The sequence below is a fragment of the Callionymus lyra genome, chromosome 3 (assembly GCF_982586985.1).
Source record: "Callionymus lyra chromosome 3, fCalLyr1.hap1.1, whole genome shotgun sequence".
NCBI lineage: Eukaryota > Metazoa > Chordata > Actinopteri > Syngnathiformes > Callionymidae > Callionymus > Callionymus lyra.
The window spans coordinates 35,779,372-35,802,849 of NC_141820.1; the positions used below are offsets into that span (position 1 = coordinate 35,779,372).

Genomic DNA, 23,478 nt, shown 5'->3' on the forward strand with positions numbered 1-23,478 from the left:
GTAAAAATCAATTTCCTTCAAATTTCCCCAAATGGTAGAAGTTGTGAGCCATTTTTTTATTGATCGCTTAAGAAAACTCTGCCATTATAAATATGGATCAGATGGTCAGCTGGTTTCACACTCTTATGATCGGAAGCCAGTTTAGTATTGACTGACACTTTCTTCTCTGCCGGCTACAAAGTGAATGAAAAACGTTACGCCTTCAGTAACTTCGGACTTGAATGCTTTCCAGGGTTGTAAGATTTTAATATTTAAAAATGGTTAAACAATGTCCACTTATATTTCCCCACATATGACTGTCCTTGGTTTTTCCGGTATTTAAAATTCCCTTCAAGCACCCTAGTCAAGTCGGAGTTCTCTCTTGCTCTTGGAAGTTATGAGTTATAGAACAACATAATCCTTAAACAGTTTGTGGCAGTTGTATTGATTCACAATGTAGCCGAGGGCAGATAATCATCCTTATCTGTCATACACAGCTACTGGATCTTATATTGACTCTGGCCTCAACGGAAATAACAAGGCCAGACTCGCACCAATAGTCAGACTGAACAAAATGTATATTAAACAAACTGTCTCTAACAGGAAGTGCAAGAGTGAGGCTCAACTGAACCCTTGTATTAGCTCAGGGTCAAGATGACCCGAAGGCTTGAAATCAAATGTGAAGGTGTGTCAAGGTGAACAACCTTCCACCAATAGACCAATAGACCTTGAGTGTGACAACGTGTTCATGACAGACCCATTAGAAGAAGAATGTCCTCTGCTGGTTTAGGTTTTGAGCTGGTTTAGGTTTTTAAATATATATTTATATATATATATATACTCAGTTTCCTGAAGGAGATCTCCAGAGGGATAAATAAAGTCAATCAATCAATCAATAATAATCGATTTTGCTTTAAAAATAAACTAAAATTAAAATACAATATTTTTCTAAACTCAGATATATATAGTGCCAATAATATATCTGCGTCTCCCCTGAACTTCTCCTGGTCCAGGTGATTGTTCGTAAATGGGCTGTGAATAATAAAAACAGAATATCATTTCCTTGGCTGGATGAAACATTGCCACTGAATATAACTCGGCCATGATTACAGAGAAAATGAAAAGCGAGGTAATTTCTGCCTTGCAGGCTACATTAATTGGGAAGAAGATAAAAATATTTGCCGATTTCAAATTGGCTTTAGCGTTATTATGGCTAAATGTCTGCAAATAATTGAGTTTTAATGTTGTGCTCGGATTGTGATTTACTAAAAGAATATGTCTTCAGGGAGAGACAATCAAAGTGTTGTTGTGCTTTTTTTTGCAAGATCATATTTTCATTTTTTTTATTAAGTCGTTGTTATCTTTATGATTTAAACTGGTGGGTATTTTAAGAAATTGCTCTTTTAAATATAAACCAAAACACAAGGTGAATTAAATTATTTAAAAAAATATCAGAAACATTTCCTCATTGTGCACAGAGACATAGGCACGCTTTCCAAATCCAACAGCTGCTTTCTTCTCCTCACCTGTCAGTGTGCTTGACACCTGGAAGCTGATGCAGGCATGTAGGAAGACTAATGCATTTACTCACCTCGCTTTGACTGAGGAGTTTCACCAGGGTTATATCAACCGATCGCCAAGTTACACAAATCTCACCTTATCTTAACCAGCAGTTATTATTTTTATATTTTAAAATTAACATTCAAAACCAGATTTTAACAATTTAAAACTTACATTTTTGTGTTAGATTAAACATGTTATAGTTGTTTAAATCACAAAAGATGTGAAACATTTGTGCATTTTTAGTATCATGTAACACATTTGAAATCTTAATAATATCTCGATTTCAATTAGATTTTGTTTCTATTCAAGTTAACCAGGCTTAACCAGTGGGTTTCAGGGTCAAGGTGACCCAGAGGCCTAAAACAGATGTGTTTATGGTATCCCTTGTGTTGTCTCTGTGTCAAGGTGAATGACCTTCCTGGCTTCCATAAATACATATGCAGTGGTGGAGGTCGTTCATCTTGACCCAAAAGCAACACTAGGGATACCACAAACAAGTTTGTTTTTGGGCCCCCGGGTCACCTTGACCCTGAGATATCACAAGGGTTGAAGAAGTCAAAAATGACATCTTTCAATATCTTTAATATACTGTTGTTGACACAGCACTCATGTGAAGTTCTTCCACTGTCATCACCAGGTCAAGGTAATTGGTCTTGGGTAACTTGTGCCTTCCATCATACTTTCCCATAACCCTTGACCTACTTCTTTTCTTTCTTAAAAGCAACATCCGTCTTTCCTGCCTCTGAATACCTTTCACCAGAACTAACCGCGGCTGAGAAGAAACAACCAGGTTTTTATAACTGCTTAAGTATGGACTAAACGCTGGTTATACCTGTTGACACACATCTGAAAATAGCTGTTCTCAAATTAACCTGTTCTTCCAAATGAATACAATATTCAGTCCTGCTCTAAATGACACACTTGAGTTGTTTCAATGGTCATTCTTAAGGGCATTTATTTACATTCAACCGTTCATCCGAGGTCAAGCAGGAGACATTGTCTCTCCGATGTGTGATGGTCTGCCCGAGGTCACCTTAACTGTCTTCTCCCCATGTGGAGGAGCAGTTGTTCTACTTTGAGTATCTTCTGAACGAATGAGCTCCTCCTATTATTTCTAAAAGTCCAGAGAGAGAAAAGACATGTGAGTATCTTGTATCTACCACCTTGTTCTTTTGGCTCCAGACTTGCAGAGCTTTGTTTCTTTGAAACAAATGGCTATAGGAACAATGGACGAAGATGATCATCTTTTATTTTGAACTCTTTCAGTCAGGGTTTCTCAAAATTAGCGGTTTTCTCTCAGACTTCTCCACATGACACAGAGAGATTTGTGGGCATGTGACTGAAAGTTGCAGGACTTGACTCTCATGGAAGAGAGCGAGTGGGCAGCGGAGATTTCCGAAACTTGACTAATATGGGCAGTTGTTTATGTAACCAGTGCAGCGGCCTACGCCACCCGCCGAACTCTGGCAACGCGGTCTAACTCTTTAACGAGTAATAAAAAAAGCGCTTTGTCTTTTACTCCTGTGCCATACAATGACCATCTGCCAACGTCTCTTTTTAGAACGTTGCTTTTTTTTGTTGTCTGGTTCTCATTGTGACCCATCCAAGTACATCTTGAGAACTAAAGAACTCTTCATTTATTCAGCTATTGAGAAACAATTGAAAAACGTTATTTTATCAGTTTAGTTAAAGGAGTTATTCTCTCAGTTGGATGATTCTACGTTTTGTCGAGTTTTAAATGAAAACTCAACAAACGTGTCACGTACACTGAACCTAAATGCCATGTTGAATTCATGACTCACGTTTTCACTAATTGAATTAGTGTCAGCCTAAAACACATGTGAGTCCCGACCCGGACCTGTCTCTGTTCATCGCTTGTCAAAACATGAGGCGATCTTAGCGGCTATCTGAGGGATCACATGGTACAGCTTTGAACTCTAACATAATATGCATTCCCAGATTGACCAATAAAATTAGATAAGGCATTACATTAGTTATAACAGGAATACAATTAATATAAGTAACATTATACAAGAATAATAAGTGCTTATACTGACCACATGACACCTTTAATTCATCACAGACACATGACATATGTAATGTTAATTTGATAAACATAATGTTCATATGACATATGTCAATTATCAATAGACATTGATCATGGGTAAGTAACAACATTTTTCAAGGGACCACATTTTATACTTGGACAGTTGTGAGGGCCCATTCATATGAAATTTAAACTTAAAGAATGTTTACAAAAGGATGAAAGCAATCTTAAATACAGTATTAGTATTTTTAATTATTATACTCAATATTAATTATGAGACAACCTAAATGTAATTAGGTACTTGAATTCCAATCGGGTTTTCTTTCAATAAATTACAAATTAAAAATGGCTTACTGTCAGAAATCAGTTTTGTAGTTTTACTCTGACCTCATGAATACAAAGGGCCTCATGTGGCTTCAAGATTGCTCATGTCCGACATATAAAGTACATATTTATATAGCATGAATAATAAATAAACAAAATTACATTAATTCTAGTAAGAAGTTAATATTATGTTCTGTGAACTAGAAAAGTATGAATTAGGGGCCAAATAATAAGAGCTGATCGCTTCTCTGTCTTTAGTCTAAATAAAAAAATTGTTTCATTTCAATTGAAACAGATAAAAACTGTTTGATGTGAGATTGTACAAAAAAATGCAAACTTGATAACTGATAGAAAGGACAATATGAGACTAAAACTAATCAAAAAAAAAAACAAACCTTTATATTAATACTAACTAATATCAGATCAATAAGAATGATAAAATCATTAGCTACTCGTACACAGGAAGCCGCTATGTGGCTTTCAAAAAATCCAACACACCGCACGCTTCCTTTCCCTCTGGAAACGAAACGAAAGATGTACAGCCGATCACTCCCTGACTCATGATGTGTGGAGTTTTTTTTTCTCCACTCTAACATGTAGTCACCCACATCAGGTTATCCCTTTTAGAGAGGAACCCAGAACCACCCACAGTCCTTGGAGAGACAGAACAAGAGAGATTCAGGAGGGCGGGAGAGAAGAAAGAGAAATGAGGGATGTACTGGTAAAGCAGGACAGACGGAAAGGTATTTCCTCCGCAGCTATACAGGGGCAGAGTTGGAGATTTCAACTCTGCACTATTTTTTACTTCAGGCTTGTCCAAAATGACATCATTTCAGTAATAATGAGTTTCTCTAGTGAGACGAACATTTACACGTGTAAAAATATATAACTAGTCGTCTGAGCATGTGATCTTCATAGCTATGCTTAACTTTCTAAACTGTAGAATTACTGTCAAGCAGATGGTAGGAATTTACATATATTACGCAAATGAGCTTAAATCTCTGCTTTCATTTCCTTTTATCCTGGCCTTTTAATTCCGTTTCTACAGTATGTCAAGAGAATGTAAACTACACAAAGTGTTCCTACAAATAAAATTGGCACAAGCTGTTTTCTTTACCACATTTTTAACACTTTTTGATAGAATCTGGTGGGTTTTTCAATCAGGTGTTCTGCTTAAGTATTTCATTTAATTTAATTTACGGGTGTCAAACTGAGTCACACAAGTAGCCAAAATCATTCCACGATGATAAGTGTCTGTTGAACAAAATTGATAATTGCCAAACTGCCTGCAACAGGAAGTATAATACATCAGTTTTACTCTTATTGAAAGTCTCTGTATAATTGTTAACATGGATAATTTCTTCTCTTAAACATGACATCATTTAGTCTAAAGTCAAGTGTTGATTTTTCGTTATCTGGAGGAAAGTGAGTCGGATAATATGGAGGGAATACTCTGGGATCAGTGGCCTGGCAAAGGGAAGTCCTTAAAGAGAACCCTCCTTAAACAAGGACTGTGGTAGTATTATGGAGTTTCTGCAAGGACTTTCTATGATGTCAGGCTTTTCATTTTTATTCACCGAAAAAGTCCGATTTTTTTTTCCCGAGCGTCGACATCAATGATGAGGTAAGGGTTTTCATTAAAGCTTGTTTATTAACTGGCAGCTCAATATCATCATTCATCTGACCTCCCTCTCTCTTTCAGCATTGATTCAGCTGATCCTCTTTCCGGTACCTTTGGCTCTGCGTTGATATGTGCGTAGTTCGCTGTTGATAGTCGTGTGTCCGTGTCTCCATGCACACTCCCCTCTCGTCACGTCCACAGTCCCTCCTTCCTCCGTGCGAACACACACACACACACAGGAAGAGAGAGAGAGCCCGCTCACCCACGCACACACCCTCCGTCTTGCTGCTGTCTCATTCAGTCCCGTGCGCCATCCACGCACTTGGATCGGGGGGGGCGGGGTGAGATATATACCTGCCGGAGGAGGCCACAAGCTTCACTGAGACTGGACCCACTTGCAGTGCAGAGACCACAAGCAAGAAGACTCCGAAGCCGGGAGTAGAAGTACCAACATTTCCACTGGAGCTTAGAGAGCCGCGCTGAAGTTCTGTATCGCTTTTTTCCTTCTTCTTCTTCTTCTGCGGACAGTTTTTGCTGGAGCTCCGGTACAACCATTGACCCAACGCTACACACCAGAGTCGTCTGGCTGTAGCAGCTAAACACCGTTGGTAGTAAACTCTTTGGAGTTTGGTAAGAGTCGCGTTTTTTATTCTTCGCTTGTGAGAGTGGACTGCACTGAGACTTGGGATCGAACCCAGCTTTTTTTCTGGTAAAGGCGGATTTTTCCCGCGAAAGTTTTTGAGAGCCCGCCTGCTTTTTTTAATCGAATCTGAGCGCAAGGTAAGAACTTTGACTGGTTCACTCACTTAGTTATCAGAACTTTGCATTATCTCTTTTGTTTTTGAATCTCAATCCTGCTTAATAATATACTTTGCCATGCAGAGTAGTCCCTGAACGCAACACAATCGCGGAGTGTGACGCTGTCCATGGTGCTGAAACTTTTACTATCACCTCGCATTATAGACTTTAGACTTTCTTTATTTTCATTGCACATAAGAACACAGCAGTGAAAACTGGCATAGACTGACTGGATACTTGAACTTTCCGGAAAAGCTTAACCTGATACAGCTTCTATAATCTAGAATCATATATATATATATATATATATATATATATATATATATATATATATATATATATATATATATATATATATATATATATCATACCTATCATAGACATGCATACTGCTACTTATATATACTAATAACAATACATTCACAGAATCTGCAATTTTGTACGAATTTGAGACAAATATGTGTTTTATTTGGGATGTTGTCAACCTGATGTATACAGCATGTTCAGGTTTTGCAGAAATAGATGCTCACAAACAAACAAGTGCTTCTCCTGTTTCTGTCCCCTTTAAATCTGTTCTAGAACATCTCATAGCAAGTGCACTTCATGGTTCATGAATACCATCATTTTCTGCAACGGTTAAATCATTGCACGAAATGTCACAGCATCTTTTGTCACGCTGCAGATGATTGTGTAGGCACTTCCGGAATCTGCAGCGGTGTGTTTCGATCACAGTGTTCTGCAGAAATGCTATTGACGTCACCAAATGGTCAGTTTGTTTTTGGGCGTGAGGCTGCATAGAAAGTTACCACAGAGACGCACAGACAGCTGGACCTCTTTGTGTTTCATCTTTTGGCCATTCAAGGAGCTTCCGGTGGTTTGGAGGAGGCAGAGAGACTCCCACCATTACAAAGCAGAAGAGCTGTCGCTGTAACACTCCCCACACTGACTCGCATCGATGTTGGTGTAATTATTACTTGTCGCTCTGAGATGTGCAGCAGGTGTCTCGTGAAGTGAAGAGAGATATAGCTGCAGTGCTTCGACACTCTTCGTGCAGCTTATAGACATATCCCCAAGCTTTCATTTCTGAGATGTCATGCATTCATACAATGTTTTTACCCCTCAAATAAAATGAGGAAATCAGCTTTTTTGACATGCATCTGCAGAGGAAGACAATTAAAAATGGTTTAAGAATTAAAAAATTAACTTCTAGCAGGCACTGGCAAGGAAATTGCATTAAAGAAAATGCAACAAGTGGTTGATCATCCTGCAGAATATATTTGTTTTGACCAAATCAAGCCTTATGAAACTGTAAAAAAAAAGCCTCTTTGTACAACCTTCAAGTTCTGTCTCTCAAAATATTTTTGATGCAAGACACACATGTTAATGTTAGATTCCTGCAGCACCAAAGTTTGTACTAATTCAATTCAATACTGTGCAAAACATCTGAACACGTGCAGCTGAGATTTAATAAAGCACTCAAGTGCTTTCAGAAAACCTTCATATCAACTAGTCCTTAAAAGCAAGTGTATTGAGCAAATGGCAGTACTCATAAGTTGCCAATGGCGATGCATCCGTGGACGTCAGACTGACGCACATCGAGTCGCAGCTCAGTTCGGTGTGTGGGAGGAAAAAGAGAGACCATTCTGCTGTGAAGGAGTGTAATTGCACCGCCATTGCAATTATTCACCCGAAAGTTCTGACCTTTTAAATGATAATAACCCTCGCTATACGCCTTGATACGAACATATAATGATGGTGTTTGGATGTTCGTGCTTTTACATGAATCCATGAAGGAAAACACCCTAATAAACATCCGGAATGTTCATTCTAGAGAAAAGGTCTAACTTAAGGCAGTTGGAAAAGTGTGTATGAGAAGTTAATATCTCTTTTTTATTATCTATAATGGATTTCTGCGACTTGAAAGTTCATCTTTACTGACACAAACGTTGCATCTGTTTCGTGTGTATCCACAGACATGACAAGTTGTCCTCAGCACTGAAGTTCTTCTGAGAAGTGCTGTGAATTAGTGGACAAGTGTTCAAGAAACTGCGTTTATTCCCTGTTGGAGCTGACAAGATGGTGCCGTCAGCGTGTTCTGGCCCTTGTGTGGCCCTCGTCTTGCTCTACTTCGGTTTGACCTCCTGCACCCCTTCTGGACCCGCCTCTCCCACCTGTGCTACCTTGGAACAGAGTCGCTTCTTCGGTGTGTTCTCCTCAGCCACAACCTTGCCCTCCACCCCGTGTTCCTGGACCCTACAGAACCCAGACCCTCGCCGCTACAACGTCTACATGAAGATCACCAAGCCCACCGACTCCTGCACTCCTCGCCAGATCAGAACCTTCCAGTTCGACTCCTTCATCGAGACCTCCCGCACCTACCTGGGTATGGAGAGCTTTGACGAGGTCGTCCGACTGTGCGATGCGTCCACCACCGTCACCTACCTGGAGTCCAGCAAGCAGTTCCTGCAGATCCGAAAGGTTGCATCAAGAAACGGCTTGGAGATGGCGACCCGGGAAAACGACGTCAGTGAGTTTAAAGCCGAGTTTCTAGTGGTAGGGAAGAGGAACCCCAGCATGCCCGCTTGCCAGATGCTGTGCCAGTGGCTCGAGAAGTGTCTTTCCAGTAGCACTCATGATAACCCCTGTGGCATCATGAACACCCCCTGCCAGTGCTGGGAGACCCCAAAGAGAAAGCCAGGAAGCTGCTACAGAGGTGGCGTGTATGTTGAGAAATGCCTCCCAGTTCCTAAGGACAACGGCCGCAGCACAGAGATTACGAGTAAGTAGGAGAAAAATTAAATAATAGTGTAATCGGTTGTTGTAGTGCTGGAGTCATGTTCATTTGGCTGTGCAGCCCTGCACTCATGCGTCCCCAGTGCTGTTGAGATTAATGAGCCTCCCTGCAGCTCTTGGACGCAGACAGAGGATGTGCAGTCCGCTAACACAATGTAATTTGAAGTAGATCAAAGGGCTTAGAGAACTTTGCCTGTGAATCCTCACATCTAAATTGCAGAGCTAGCCAAAAGAGCACACATAGCCCGCCATTAGTCTTGTCTCAGCCACTTTGTAAGGGTAAGGGTAAATACTTAGAAGGAAGGTAGTTTTGTTCTCAGCAGAGGCGGTGGGGGCGAGGGGGTTACCGAGACCTCACAGTGAGCCGGTGAAGGAAACCAAAGAACAGCACTGGAGGTTGGCATAGCAACAAGTCAGAGTTACATATCGCTCAGTGCAAGTTCAGATAGTAAAGCGCAGTCAATCACCAACATATTCAAACTTTTCTCTGCTCACAAAGCTGTATTCACTACCAGATGCTGGGTTATCTGAGTCATAGTTAGCATGCGTGCTGTGACTCACTTCAATGTTCTAAGGCCTTTCTCTGTCCGCTGCAGAAGGCTGGGCTGTGTGGGGACGCTGGTCAGTATGCAGCCAGGAGTGCGGTGGCGGGGTGCAGGTGCGAAGCCGGAGCTGCCAGCCCGAGGATGATGTCTGTGAAGGAACTGTTGAAGAAGGTCGTGCTTGCAACCCCCAGGCCTGCATTGGTAAGTCACTCATCGGACTATAGCAGTTTGAACATCACTGATCAACTGTTCACTTCTCAGGCAAGGAGCGTAGCAGGAGTCAGGGTCTGCGTGCCATCATCGGTATGAAAAGAGACCATTCTGAAGACCCCATTCAAGGCATGGTTGCCACCCAAACAGGTAGAAAAAGATGCTTCTTGAACTGCTCTTGTAACTTGTATCCGTTACTGATGGTTTTGCACTTGGATTAGGTTCTAAATCTGATGAGTGGTCCAGCTGGACCGCATGTTCCGTCACCTGCGGGGAGGGCTGGCAAAGCCGCACTCGTGTCTGCGCCACTTCTTCTTTTTCCACCCAGTGCACAGGATCCCTGCGCGAGAACCGTCCCTGCAACAACACGGCCGTCTGCCCAGGTGAAAACTTTCTCAACGTCTCTCAGACTTTGTTATGCAGAGTCTTGTACCATCTAGTGGACACTTAAAGAATGACACCATTATATAGTTTTAATTACAAATATCTAACCAAACCTTTACCTACGTCGACAGTTGATGGTACTTGGGATGAGTGGACCCCCTGGAGTCTGTGCTCTTCCACATGTGGCCGTGGATACCGTGATCGCACCCGTACATGCAAGATGCCACAGAACGGAGGCGAACCCTGCCGTGGCCCCCCAAAACAGACCAAGTTTTGCAATATCGCAGTGTGCCCAGGTGAGTCATAAACTCGTCAAGGTTTTCTTTTTTTCAGGAACACGTCAGTGTTAAAAGCAAAAGAAAACGTGACACATCTTTTAGACACGCACTCATGAATATGACTCAAACCCCTATTGTGACATTCTTTGTCTTTGCTCAAATTGTAGTTACTGTCTATGCCCAGCAGATGTAGCTGCTAAACAGCTTAACGGTAAAACATAAGAATGAGTCAACTTTGAAAGCATCGAACTACTGCAAAATAAAACATTAATGTGAAAATGTAGTTACTTTCCTTCATCGTGAAATGTGTCCTGTTTTTTGCCCTTTTTAAAACACTTTTACAGCTATTGTTGTAAGCTAAAGAAATGCCCTCTTTGCCCCTCTTTAGTGGACGGATCTTGGAATGAGTGGTCTGCATGGAGCTCCTGCTCTGCCTCATGCTCCAATGGCACCATGCAAAGAACTAGGGAATGCAATGGCCCCTCATATGGAGGGTCAGAGTGTCACGGAGGCTGGGAAGAAACAACAACCTGCTTCCTAAAAGAATGTCCCGGTGAGTGTCGGAAAGAATTCATGGGATATGGGTTTGGTCAAAGTCTTGAATTGTCTTGCCTTGTGTGTAGTTGACGGACGCTGGCACTCATGGAGCTCATGGGGCGGCTGCAGCAAAACTTGCGGAGGTGGACTCCAGCAGAGACAAAGAGTGTGCGAGGGACCTTTCTTTGGTGGAGAATCCTGTCCTGGTGAGGCCGGAGAACAGAAGCGATGCAACGAAAAGAGATGTCCAGGTTGGTTTTCCAGAATCCCCAGAGAAAATCAACTACAATATATCTAATTAAACCATTTAAAACAATTCAGAGCCCCATGAGATCTGCTCACAGCAAAGTGCTGGAGATGTTGTCTGGAGAGAAACTCCTGCTGGAGAGACAGCTGCTGTCTCCTGCCCCTCCGATGCTGCAGGTATTGTACAGATCAACTGATCTTCAATATCTTTATTTTCTGTGTACTTACTATGTGTATTTCTCAGGTCTGATTCTTCGCCGTTGTGCCCTCAACGCTGTTGGTCTTGCTACCTGGGAGAACCCAACCTACAACAAGTGTGTCTCCAAGAACTATGAAAACATTCAGATGCTGGTAAGATTCACAAAAATCTTCTTTTCATAGCGCTTTGAGTGATGCCTAGACCAACCTGTCTTTGTGTCCTATAGTCCAGGGACTACATCACCAAAGCACAAATGGCACAGAGTGTTGATGGAGTGGCAGAGGTGATTTCACGTCTGAGATTTTCCTCGGATCAAGGAGCAAAGTACAGCGGCGACCTCTTGGCTGTGATGGAAGTCCTGAAAAACACCACTGAACTCTATCAGAGCACCCGCCTGAAGCTGAGCAACGCCGATGTTGAGGTGAAATTAAACACTGAAACTGCTCAAAAATTGACTTGAAAACAATCCTTGTTCTGACACCTTCACTGTCATGATTTTGCAGAACTATGTCCAGGCCATCAGTAACTTATTGAAGGAGGAACACCGTGACAAATGGGAAGAGGCACAGCTGGTACGTGATAACAAGGTGTTTGTGAGAGTGCGAAAATGAGTTTTTCATGGCAACGCCAGGGAAGCTTAAAGTGTGTTTCTGCAATGAGAGAATAAGATGGTAGTCATGTGAACTAGAAGAAAGTGTGAATTATATGAAGAGAACTTCAGCTGTTGCCTTTAAAAATAACAACTTTTGAAGATGTGTTCTGTACAGCATTTATTAATATTAGTTTTCTGAAATTACCAGTTTTAGAAGTAAAGCCGATCACTCTTATTTATTACAATGTATAATATTAAAGTGGCAAATAATATTAGCAGCGGTAACGTGTGATCTAACCACTAGATGTCGCTTGCTATGAACGCTGCCGTTATACAGGACTGGTACCGTCATCAAATTAAGGCCACTTTCTAAACACTTCAATGTGAAAGCCAAAGATTGAATCTGAGAAAATCACAACACCCACAATGCAATCTGCGAGACTAGAGGACACACGCACTTTGGACACATACACTTTGCACCACCGTGGCTCTAGATCTGCGTCATAGAACCAGACTGCCCTCCCGTCGTCCCTCTGCTAGAAAAAGAATTCTAACAAAAAGATGAATCAACAAACCCATGTATGGACTTTCCTGAGTTGCGAGGTAACAGCAACAAGTGTTCATTTCTTTCTCCTGCTGCAGGAAGTGAGTCACACCAGGAAGGAATTCCATATAAGGGCAGCAAAGTGGACTAATATTTTCTTTTTCTTTTTTTATGTCATCCAGATGGGCGCCACTATTAAGGAGTTTCTGCATCTGGTAGAGGAATTTGTGGACATGATCGGGATGCAAATGAGTGGTTTCCAGGACATCTATGAGGTCACAGAGAATCTCGGTGAGCGCTGATGTCCACCTCAAGCTGGAACTTAAGGAGTGTGTCTCATCATTAAAGATGACTTATTCTTGTTTCCCCTCTCAGTGCTCATCATTCACAAGCGCCCCACTACCACAAACGCAAACTTCACCATCCCCACCAAGGGCTGGAGGGGGATGCTGGAATGGGTCAGGAACTCAGAAGAGAAGATCTCAGTGTCCCGGGAAGCAATGTCCATCCAGCAAGCTGGTAAGACTGAGTGTTATACTGTGATGGATCAACAGCCAAGTGACATCAATTCAAACCCTCTTTGTGGACTTTTACAGATGCTAATGATGCATATGTGACCGGCATCGTCCTCTACAGAAGTCTGGCCTCCATCATGTCCTTCCACAGGTGATTTTTTTTTAATTGCATTTAAATAGATTAATGAATCTGTAGCAGCTTGTCTAACCGTGTTATCCATTTCATTTGCCTCTCAGTAATGCCACCTTGCTCAACTCCAAAGTGGTGTCAGTGATCGTGAAGCCGACCCCAGCTCTCGTGTCATCCCCCGTCGAGATCGAGTTCCCCCACCTCCACAACGTGAGTCTCTAACTGCCTTGCTCCCTCTAATGGAGTCCTCTGGGAAATATCAGCTTGCCTCTGGGTGTTTTCTCACCAGCCAGTCTGACATTTGGCTGGCATTTGCAGAGACACTGTGACTCTTGCTCATAGGAAAACTGTTAGTCCAGGCAAACCTGAACCCGGTCAGCTGACGATGATCACAATGATGACTCGCACAGAGTAATTAGTCTCCATAAGCTGATAAGGATCTGTTTTTAGTCTTCGATGAACGCAGATGGCTGAGTGTTGCTTCTCACGCGTTCACAGAGGAGCAATGTTCCTGTTCCTGCATATTTACAGTCTGTCTCTTCTTCACAGGGCACCATGAATGAGACATGCCTGTCGTGGGACGAGAGTGAAAGGTGAGCCTTTATAGCTTTTCAATGCAGATGCACTCAAACCACATAAGTCTGACACAGAATTTGACCTTTCGGTCTCTCTCTAAACACACTTTATGAAGCATTGTCCTTATTTTCAGAGCGCACTAGATGGCACTCTTCGCTAAATCATCTCAAATGAGATCAATCAAACTGTTTTGATAGCTCTTCTTCATGAAGCTTCATCAACCAATCCCTACACATCATTTATTATATATTTCTGTGGATGACACAGTAAAACAGAATAGGTTTTGAATTAACACTTAAATGTGGAGTTATTATAGTGTGCCTGATGCTTAACTGCACTCAAAATGCTTCATGGGTCAGACTGTAGTTCAGTTGTTGCCACATGTCATTAGGAGGTTCATGTGTTTTAACGTTAAACGTCTGAATACATTTGCATCACGTTGAAGACAGGTGGCCTTACTGGGTTGAATGAGCCCTCCAGGCGAACCCTGCCCTCCTGAAGAATAGCCAGGTAGACCATTTGCATTTAGATAGACTAGTGGTGAAGTTTAAAGCGATGCGTTTGGACTGCACCTCACCAGAGCCCCATATTTAAAGTAGCAGCATTTGCAAAAACAAAACCTGCATCAGAGGAGGAAATGTAATCAAGCTCTGTGGAGGGAGGGTTCTGAGCCGCTGGTGAAATTAGATTCATTTCTGACAGCAGATGTGATTAATGTCGGGAGAGGCAAAGTGAAAATGGCAGAAGCGCTGGTAGAGTTTGGGGTCAATTCATGTGTGCGGGGCCGTCTGGTCACAGGAAATGCCTCATTACCACGGAACGGCAACAATAACCAGAAGCATTAGGATGAAATGATCTGCAGTGCGCAGTGAAAAAAACAAACTAACAGACCCTAAAGGAGCAGCATGTCTGGTGTGAAGCTCTGCCTTTACCTCCTGCGTGTTCCCTGTCATCTGTGCCATGTGATCCTGAGTCGTTCGGACATCAACTCTGGACAAAATATTCCAGAGTCAATGATTCGGAAAAGTTGTGCAGCCTTCAGTGCTGCTGTTGCCGCTGCCTCTCCTCCCAGAGGTGTCATATTATTGAGCATCCGCACGCTTCGAGAGATTTGACTTTAATCTGAGGTGCCACTTCTAAATTCGAACTGCAAATTACATCTGTATTCCTCTTGTTCATTTAAATGCCTCAAAACTAAAGGTTAATTGCCTGAAAATAACAGTATAACAAATAACAATTATTGGTAATAAAAAATATTTAAAAAGATGACAAGTTATTTGCTATAGCCACAATTTATATAGATATTTACCTACTTGCAATTTTGATTGTTTTATATATTTGTAACCTAATAAAGTATCTTGGAGAAGATTTGACTCGGAGACAGAGTGACCGATCATATTAACAAAAGGAAGAACATTTTGTACTTCGCCCCAAGTGCCCTGGTTCTTATCCAATAATCTGACTCAAAGACCTGAGTTTCTTCACATGACTGTGGGGAATCATCATCAATGATTCCTCTTTATTATTCCTTATTATTAAAAAAAACAATCCTGCGGGGACCATTCCATCCTCGCAGGATGTTTCCGTCTGTTAGAAATATGAAGTAAAGTGTACTGTGAGGAATTGTCATCAGAGATCTGCCAGCTCTGACAGCCTCCTCTTCTTCCTCCCTCCTCCCTCCCTCCTCCTCTCTTCTCCTCGCCTGTGCAGTTCCTCCCTGCTCGGTTCTTGGTCGGCTCGGAGCTGCAGAGCGGTACCAGTCAACTCGTTCAGAACCAAATGCGTGTGTGACAGCTTCTCCACCTTCGCCATCTTAGCGCACGTCAACTTCGACTCGGTAAGTCTCTGGATATGTCGAGTTTCATTTCGGGTTTTTTTTTTTTATTCCTCCATCATGGTGAATGCGTGCGCGCGCACGAGTGCATGTGAATGCGGTGAAGCTACTTGTTGTTTTTGAGCTTCTGCCCTCCGGATCCTCTTTGTCTCTCGGCAGGTAATCGGAATGATATACCATAGCGGATTAAAACTTGACAGAAATTATCGATTTTATAGACGCATCGGAATTTTAACGGCGTTCGTTTAATTGTTGCGCTTAATTGTTTTAATTAGATTTAATCGCAGCTGTTTAAATTTAATGCCTGTGAACGTTTCACAAAATACACGCACAATAAGTCCTGTCTTTGAACCGAATGTCGTATTTTATGTCTTTTGCGCACAAAAGCAGTGTATAATTTTCCTCCTCGGACCGTGTTGCCACGGTTGCAGCTCCTTCTAGTTGCCTTGGTAACGGCTTCTGCAGCGCACACTGGGCCTGTGTGATTTCTGATAGCGAAGGAGACAGCCCTCCCCCATCCTTATCGTCAACCCTCTAACAGTACAACCTGTCGACAAATGGTCATGGCTTGTAATAACAAATTTAACCAAAGTTAGATGTATTTTCGCACACCATTTTTTGATTAGAATTGTTAGTGACGTTAGGAAATGCATTTTCTTTCTCTTTTTTGTCTTTTAAACCACCAGTGATTGTTTAAAAATGAAATATATACATCAACAAAAGATCATAAAATAGATTAACAACAAGGAATGCCTCGCTTAAATCGATCCCAATCCCCATCTTTGCTGCCATCTTCCCTCTTACTCTTTGGCCACAGCAGCAAGGCCAAGAGTGTTAGTTAGGTCGACCAATGAGAGACAGATGTCTGGAACCCCCCCCCCCCCCTTCCCCCCCAACCTCGACCGCCTCTCTGTCCATCCTTTGATGTGGGCTGTGGACATTTTCCATACCCACAATGTACATTAACTTCATTCCGCAGTGTTGGTTTGAAAATGAAAGAGAGTCGTGCCTTACAAATTCAGTTTGCATGTGATGATCAATTTACAATCTTTGCAGCATACCCACTTGCCTTTACTTACCTTTGTATTGTGTTCTCTTGGGAAATAAGAAAAGGCTTTGTCAAACGCATCAACCAGCCGTTAGACTAAAGGCCCTTTAATCATGACTAAAAATAACAATAATTATTATTTAAGTTTGATTTGATTAATACATAATATAGCCTTTCAAAACCAGACACAAGACTATCTTTTTATTTAGGTCAAACTGGTTTTCACTTCGCAATCCCAGATACCCACTTCAACCCAGATACAGAAAAGAGTTACTGCATTGACCTTGTTCATATCCTCTAGTTCCACTTTTTTTTGCCTTGGCAACTCATGGGTCTGCCATCCACCATCTGTTTTGAGATGCACTTAGAGAATATTTTTAAATTGCTTCACTAAATTAGATGTTGACTGCCAAAAGCCGGATGTGTCTTCTTTGTAATCACGTTTTTGAAGCATGAGACGCTGTGAACAATTCCAAAAATAGAAGTCAAAGCATTTTCATTCCATGACAGAAGGCTTTTATCAAACCGTTTGCTCAGTCGAGCTTATGATTCCTGGCTATCATATTTCAAGGATAGCCGTATCAGAGTCGTTGGATTAGCTGTGAAACTAATTAACGCTCAAAGCTTATGGAAGCTGAAACCTGACCACAATCTTCCAGGAGTTTGTGTCTTCTTCAAAAGGAGACTCTAATTATTGATCTCTCAGACGATAGTAAATAAAACATACAGTTCTAGCACCTGGACCAGTGAGTCAATGACATGCAGAGCATTTAATCTTTTTTATTTTATGTTCATTTGCTCTATAATTACACTCATTGCTTATTATTTAATCAATGTCGGATCTGGATTGACCATGGGACTTGAGCGATAGTAGAAGCAAATAAATGTGCACTATGCGCCCTGCCTTATTTGCTGCCTCGAAAGCTCAATGAAGCAACGTAGTGACCCTGACCGCTTGTTTAGTTTGCCTCTTCATCTATCTGACACGCTCACCTTGAGGTCACCTTGCCTGAGCGCTGGCCTGATTGTGCCATTCAACTCTTCGCCTACAGGGAGCCGTCTGCTGCTCCAGATAACGCCTGGCTGGTGTGATTGAGTTCTTTTAAAAAGCAGCTACTAGAGGTTTTTCTGTTTTGCGTCCTTTCTGTAGATCATGGACAAGGCTCTGCTCCCCTCCGTGACTCTCATTGTCGGCTGTGGGGTCTCCTCTCTCACCCTGCTGCTCCTCATCATCATCTATGTCTCAGTCTGGAAGTAAGTTGGACCTCCAGGCAATGACCAAATGTTGAGCTGCAAACAGTCCTTTAACTCTTCTTCTCCTGACACCTAGGTACATCCGATCTGAGCGCTCCGTCATCCTCATCAACTTCTGCCTCTCCATCATTTGCTCCAATGCTCTTATTCTCATCGGACAAACTCAGGCTCGTAACAAGGTAAGATGTTTTTTCAGAGCACTTCTGCGTGCCTCCTTTTGAAGTCCTCTTCCTTGCAAGGTTTCTTCACCTTCCTTTCCTCTGGGCTGTTGTAGGTGGTCTGCACTCTGGTAGCTGCTTTGCTGCACTTCTTTTTCCTTTCCTCTTTCTGCTGGGTTCTGACTGAAGCTTGGCAGTCCTACATGGCTGTCACTGGACGTCTGCGCAACAGAATCATCCGAAAGCGATTCTTGTGCTTGGGCTGGGGTAAGTTGTAGTGACACTACACTCTGTCTTCTCCTTTCTTTAACTTCCGATAAAGCTGTCCTGATGACTGGTGTCTGCATTATTGTTGCTAACAACATGTGTCCGCCGCTACAGGTCTTCCCGCCCTTGTCGTTGCCGTCTCAGTCGGATTCACCAAAGCGAAAGGCTATGGAACTGTCAACTAGTAAGTTTTACTTCTTCTTTTATGATTGAATTACTGTCAGACAGCACCTCGGCCAGAAGATTTACAATTTTCTTCTCTTCAGCTGCTGGCTCTCTCTCGAAGGCGGACTCCTCTACTCTTTTGTTGGACCGGCTGCCGCAGTCGTCCTGGTACGGCTATATATTAAGCTTTGACTTTTGAAAAGCTCAAGTGATTATTTTCGTCTTTAAACTCATATCTCTCTCGCAAACAGGTCAACATGGTCATTGGTATTCTGGTCTTCAACAAGCTGGTATCCAAGGACGGCATCACTGATGTGAAACTGAAGGAGAGAGCCGGGTAGGTCTTATTGATCGTTTCCGAGCACTTGAGCATAATCGCCCTCATCAGTGCCGCTGAAGCGGTATTGATCGATTCGCTTTGATATCAAACCGCCAGTGAGAAAGTTGAATGACGTATTCCTTTTGTTTATTAAACAGCGCCTCTCTGTGGAGCTCATGTGTGGTCCTCCCCCTGCTGGCCCTAACCTGGATGTCTGCCGTGCTGGCCATCACCGACCGCCGCTCGGCCCTTTTCCAGATCCTCTTTGCCGTATTCGACTCTCTTGAGGGTTTCATTATCGTTATGGTCCACTGCATCCTGCGCAGAGAGGTACGATATGAGGAAACAACTCCAAGGATCAGTCCTTTAATTGCTTATGTTTGGATCATGAGTTGAATGCCTACTTCTACACTTATTTCAGGTTCAGGAAGCCGTCAAGTGCAGAGTGGTTGACCGCAAAGACGATGGCAATGTAGACTCTGGTAGCTCCCACCACAATGGGCACCATCAGCATTTGGTAATTTTTGTTTGGTTTTGTTTTTTCTTGTAACTGTCTGAGCGCCTGCTGATTTTATTTGTGTGCTCTGTTCTCAGCAGTCTGATAATGAGAAGGATGGAGATTCAGGCAGACAAGGTGAGTCTCTTTCTACTTTTCCTCTTCATATTTCCTCAGAAGGATGTTTAGCTAAGATTGGCCCGAAGCACACCTCTAATGGATTTGGTTGATTTTCCATTCTTAGGAATGAAGAGTTCCTCAGAGGAGAAGATGTCACAGCCTCAGTACCCTCTACCTATGGGCTCCAATTTCCACACTCTTCCCTCCAACCCCAATAAGGCCCACATGCAAGCAGTCCCAGAATACTCGAGCCACACCCTCACACTGAAGAGAGAGAAGAGCCGCCTCACAGGAGTAGTGGACCCGTCCTGTGGACAGCCGGTCTACGTTTGCGAGGGGGAGCTCTTCCAGCAGTTGGATGCAGATCTCGCTCGGGTTCAGGCAGAAGGTGGCGTCCCCGATGGCTCTGGCTATGTCCTCTTGCCCAACACAACCTCCACCTTGAGAACCAAGCCCAAAGACGACCCGACGAAATACAACATCAGCGTTGAGCAGCTGCCCCAGGCCAGACTCATGCACATGAGCGGACCCTACGCCGAGCCGCAGGCAGCCTTTGGGATGAAGTCAATGCCCTCTGACCAGATCAGCGTCTCCTACTCCGAAAGGGACTCCCCCATCCAGAACATACACAACATGTCAAGCGAGTCCCACATCACCCACAGCAGCCTGGAGAACACTTTTGAGTCCATGAACTCCATGATGTCCAAGAGTGAAACCATCTCTACTCTGTCCATGAGCTCCCTGGAGGTACATATCTAAAATATCTTAGTGTGCACCCACAAGTCCTCAGTTCATTCATTAACAATGTTGTGTTTCTCTTTTGGCAGAGACAGAAATCCAGATACGCTGAGCTGGACTTTGAGGTGAATATCTTTGCTAATTACATCATGTTGCATTCAAGAGCTAAACATTGTGTTCTTTTAACATTTGTTTTTTTTCTGAAAAACAATAATTAACCACAATGTTTTTGGTTTTCTTTAGAAAATAATGCATACAAAGAAGCGCCACCAGAACATGTTCCAGGACCTAAACAGGAAGATGCATCACGTCGATAAAGACAGAGAGTCACCTGCCTCCGACGGCAAGGTAAATATAACTACAACCAACAATATACTTATCAACCAACACCATTACACCATTACTAAAAATGATCACGGGTCACAGCATAGGTGTCACAGAGGCAACAACACTCACACATACAAGTGATGTCTGTCTTGAACCTCGTTATCTGGAGGTCATTTGAATAAGGATGTATTTTCTTCCTTCCTTCTTACAGTCTGTGAGATGGAGTGTGTCATCCGCAGGAAGTGACAAAACGAACCACAGCGTGAGTGTTATACAACCTCACACTCTTAAATTTAGCCATGTGACAACACAACTGCCTCAAAGATTAATCTGTATATTGATGCAGCTAACATGGTTTTTTCCTTAAATTAATCATCTCAGCACCCATAGTTCACAATCAAATCGCGATCTCGATTTCCTCTCGGGTGCTAACAATTTGTTATGTTCAATAATAATTTAAATATTATTGTATCACTGATTTTTTTCTCTTTCAAATGACATGAATAGAAAACTATTTAAATTATTTTGTCATCCTAACACAAGTCTCTAAATATCCTTGCCTTTATGGACCTGTAATAAAAGTTGGAATTTGAGATGTTCCTACTTCCACATGAGAGATTAATTAATATTGTTTCTATTGTTGCACCTCAAAAGTTATAAGATGAGACTCAGCGACTTACATTTTCTCACATTGTCGTTGTGCATCTGTGTGTGGATGAGAAACACAAGTGCTAATGTGGCATCATTTTCTGTGTCTGTGCAGGATAAGCAGCAGGGTCCTCTGGATCGACCATGGGAGAGCGTGCGGGGATTACCACAGTCTCCACCCGCATGGGTGCGCAAAGACCTGGAGCCTCTTGCTGCCTCGCCTCTGGAGCTGCACTCTGTGGAGTGGGAGAAGACCAGCACCACCATTCCCATGGTGGGACAGGACATTATTGACCTGCAGACGGAGGTCTGAGGTGATTAAATCAAGCAGTAGCCTAATTTCACCTCAGTTACCATTTTTGGTTTGGGTCCCTTTATTGGAGACCAAGATGGGAAAAGTAGGTCCAAGAATCTATGTCTTCAACCCTCCACCAGACCAGGAGAAAGTTGGTTGGAGAAGAGAAAGTGGTTCGATGTAGCTTCTCTGTGTGCACTTGGCATCTGGTGTCAGTGGTCAGAGTCAGCATTTGGTGGTAACCATGGACCAGGACTTGCTCTGGCGCCCTCCAGCGCTTCACTTGGAACTCCCCTGAATTCTGCAGCCGAGGCTCAGAAGACGCGGTCGACATGTATGTGCTTCTTTTTTTCTTCTTCAAGTTAACATTGAAGAACCTATACAATATCACTGAATAGGAACCCTTGACTGCTTCTCTTTCCCAAACTGGACAATGACAGAAAAAAGGGAACAGGTTCATGCCTGGGTTCACTGTGAGTCTGTTTATTTATTTTTCTTGGCTGAAGCCAGATATTTGCGCTGAATGTAAGACTCTATGAGAAACAAATAGTTTTCTTTTCTGTCCTGGTCAAAATTCATGATGTATGTATTAAGTTCCAATTTCCTCTCCCCTTTCATGATGCACAGATTAATTCTATTTTTGTTACGATGAAATGCAACACTGAGTTCCGAAACAATGGATCTGAAAAGTGTCATCGAGCCGGTATGAACTGCATTGGGACAAACATGCGGAGTGGTGATGGAAGTGGATGATGTTCCTGGTTCCTTCAGCAATTTTTGTTGCTTGATTACCCAAAACCAGCACCAGGAGTTACACAGACTCTCACACAGGAAGAGCAGTGCCTCTTGAAACTGCTTGGTGTCGATGAGAGGTGGTGGATACCAGCACCGCCTTTTTGTTAGCACAAGATGCAGGCTCTTCCATGTTGGATTTAAGAGTTTATGAGACCTTTCATCATCGCCATTTTGTTTCTCAGCCTTGCAGGACTCTTGGACCGAGCCTAGGCTGCTGACACGATGAGACTTCCAGTAAGGTGTCAGCTCCTCTAGACTTCAACACATTTGTGTTCTCAGCCATCAGCGTGATACAGTGCAATATGATGGGCGCTTGATGCTCAAGCAAGATTTAGATAGTTTTTCTTACCAATGTTTCAAATTTTGTACGGCATCTTCCTTTTGTTTACAAAGCAAATACATGCTTTGTGAGAATATTGTATAACAAATCTGTATTAGTAATTCAAGGAATTTATTCTTTAGAGATTTGTTAGCACAAGACTCCATATTTGGAGGCCTACGTGACTGGTAGATAATTGTGAACCTATAAAGCATTATCTAGTATGAATGATAGCTTATTGATAAACTGTGCTTCAGGATATATGTAATTACTCTCTGCTGTGTAGCATCGAGTAATTGAACCTCATGTCTTCTCTACCTGTATGTTATGAATACCCTGTCTGGAGTGCATCAGTATGTACCACCAACCCACTGTTACCTTCAACAACCATGTACCCCCTGCCCATCTATACCTCCACTTGTTTCTACTGATTTCTATTTGTGATACACTGTCCAACTTTGTTTTATATTTTCGGTTTTACCACCTGTATATGTACAGTTTTCACAGCACAAAATGAATGTGATCTATTTCTAATAAAAAGAAAACTATATATTATGAAAGAAAAATGTGGCACTTGTTTCAATGACCAATTTACAAATGAGAACAGGGTTACAACCATTTTATTTAAACTACTTTTATTTTGTTTTATTTAAAGTGTAAAATACTGATAGAGTTATCTTCAGAAACGTAACAGTATAAATACAATTATATGAGAAAAACAAGAACAGGTCCCAAGAAATCAAAATGAGCGACAGTAGGGAAGAAAAAAATCCTTTTCACAGGAAGAAACCTTAAGCAGAACCAGACTCTTTGT

At 42.3% G+C, this 23,478-nt stretch overlaps 1 protein-coding gene across 3 annotated transcripts; it reads left to right on the plus strand.

Annotated features, from left to right (window-relative positions):
* The first annotated feature begins 5,838 nt into the window (after positions 1–5,838).
* Positions 5,839–23,230, plus strand: LOC148084609 (adhesion G protein-coupled receptor B1-like). 3 transcript variants are annotated; one of them, XM_087787723.1, is made up of 32 exons: positions 5,839–6,314; positions 8,306–9,111; positions 9,722–9,871; positions 9,932–10,030; positions 10,102–10,263; positions 10,396–10,560; positions 10,931–11,095; positions 11,166–11,330; positions 11,401–11,502; positions 11,570–11,676; positions 11,751–11,945; positions 12,028–12,096; positions 12,843–12,951; positions 13,036–13,179; positions 13,257–13,326; positions 13,413–13,515; positions 13,855–13,898; positions 15,592–15,718; positions 17,914–18,017; positions 18,094–18,196; positions 18,292–18,442; positions 18,557–18,626; positions 18,709–18,775; positions 18,859–18,944; positions 19,085–19,256; positions 19,348–19,443; positions 19,521–19,560; positions 19,667–20,289; positions 20,370–20,405; positions 20,524–20,628; positions 20,819–20,869; positions 21,371–23,230. In XM_087787723.1, the coding sequence occupies exons 2-32, from the start codon at positions 8,409–8,411 to the stop codon at positions 21,566–21,568; spliced, it is 4,581 nt and encodes a 1,526-aa protein (XP_087643849.1). In that variant the 5' UTR covers positions 5,839–6,314; positions 8,306–8,408; the 3' UTR covers positions 21,569–23,230. The 3 variants fall into 3 exon arrangements, with proteins under 3 accessions (XP_087643849.1, XP_087643850.1, XP_087643848.1); XM_087787724.1 differs by having other exon boundaries at positions 19,524–19,560; XM_087787722.1 differs by lacking the exons at positions 5,839–6,314; positions 8,306–9,111; positions 9,722–9,871; positions 20,819–20,869 and having other exon boundaries at positions 9,929–10,030.
* The last annotated feature ends 248 nt before the right edge of the window (positions 23,231–23,478 follow it).

Coding starts and splice junctions, on each gene's coding strand:
- LOC148084609 (XM_087787723.1), top strand. CDS start 8,409: ATGGTGCCGTCAGCGTGTTCTGGCCCTTGTGTGGCCCTCGTCTTGCTC. Junction 10,264..10,395: donor CAACACGGCCGTCTGCCCAG/GTGAAAACTTTC, acceptor CTACGTCGACAG/TTGATGGTACTTGGGATGAG. Junction 13,899..15,591: donor TCGTGGGACGAGAGTGAAAG/GTGAGCCTTTAT, acceptor TCGCCTGTGCAG/TTCCTCCCTGCTCGGTTCTT.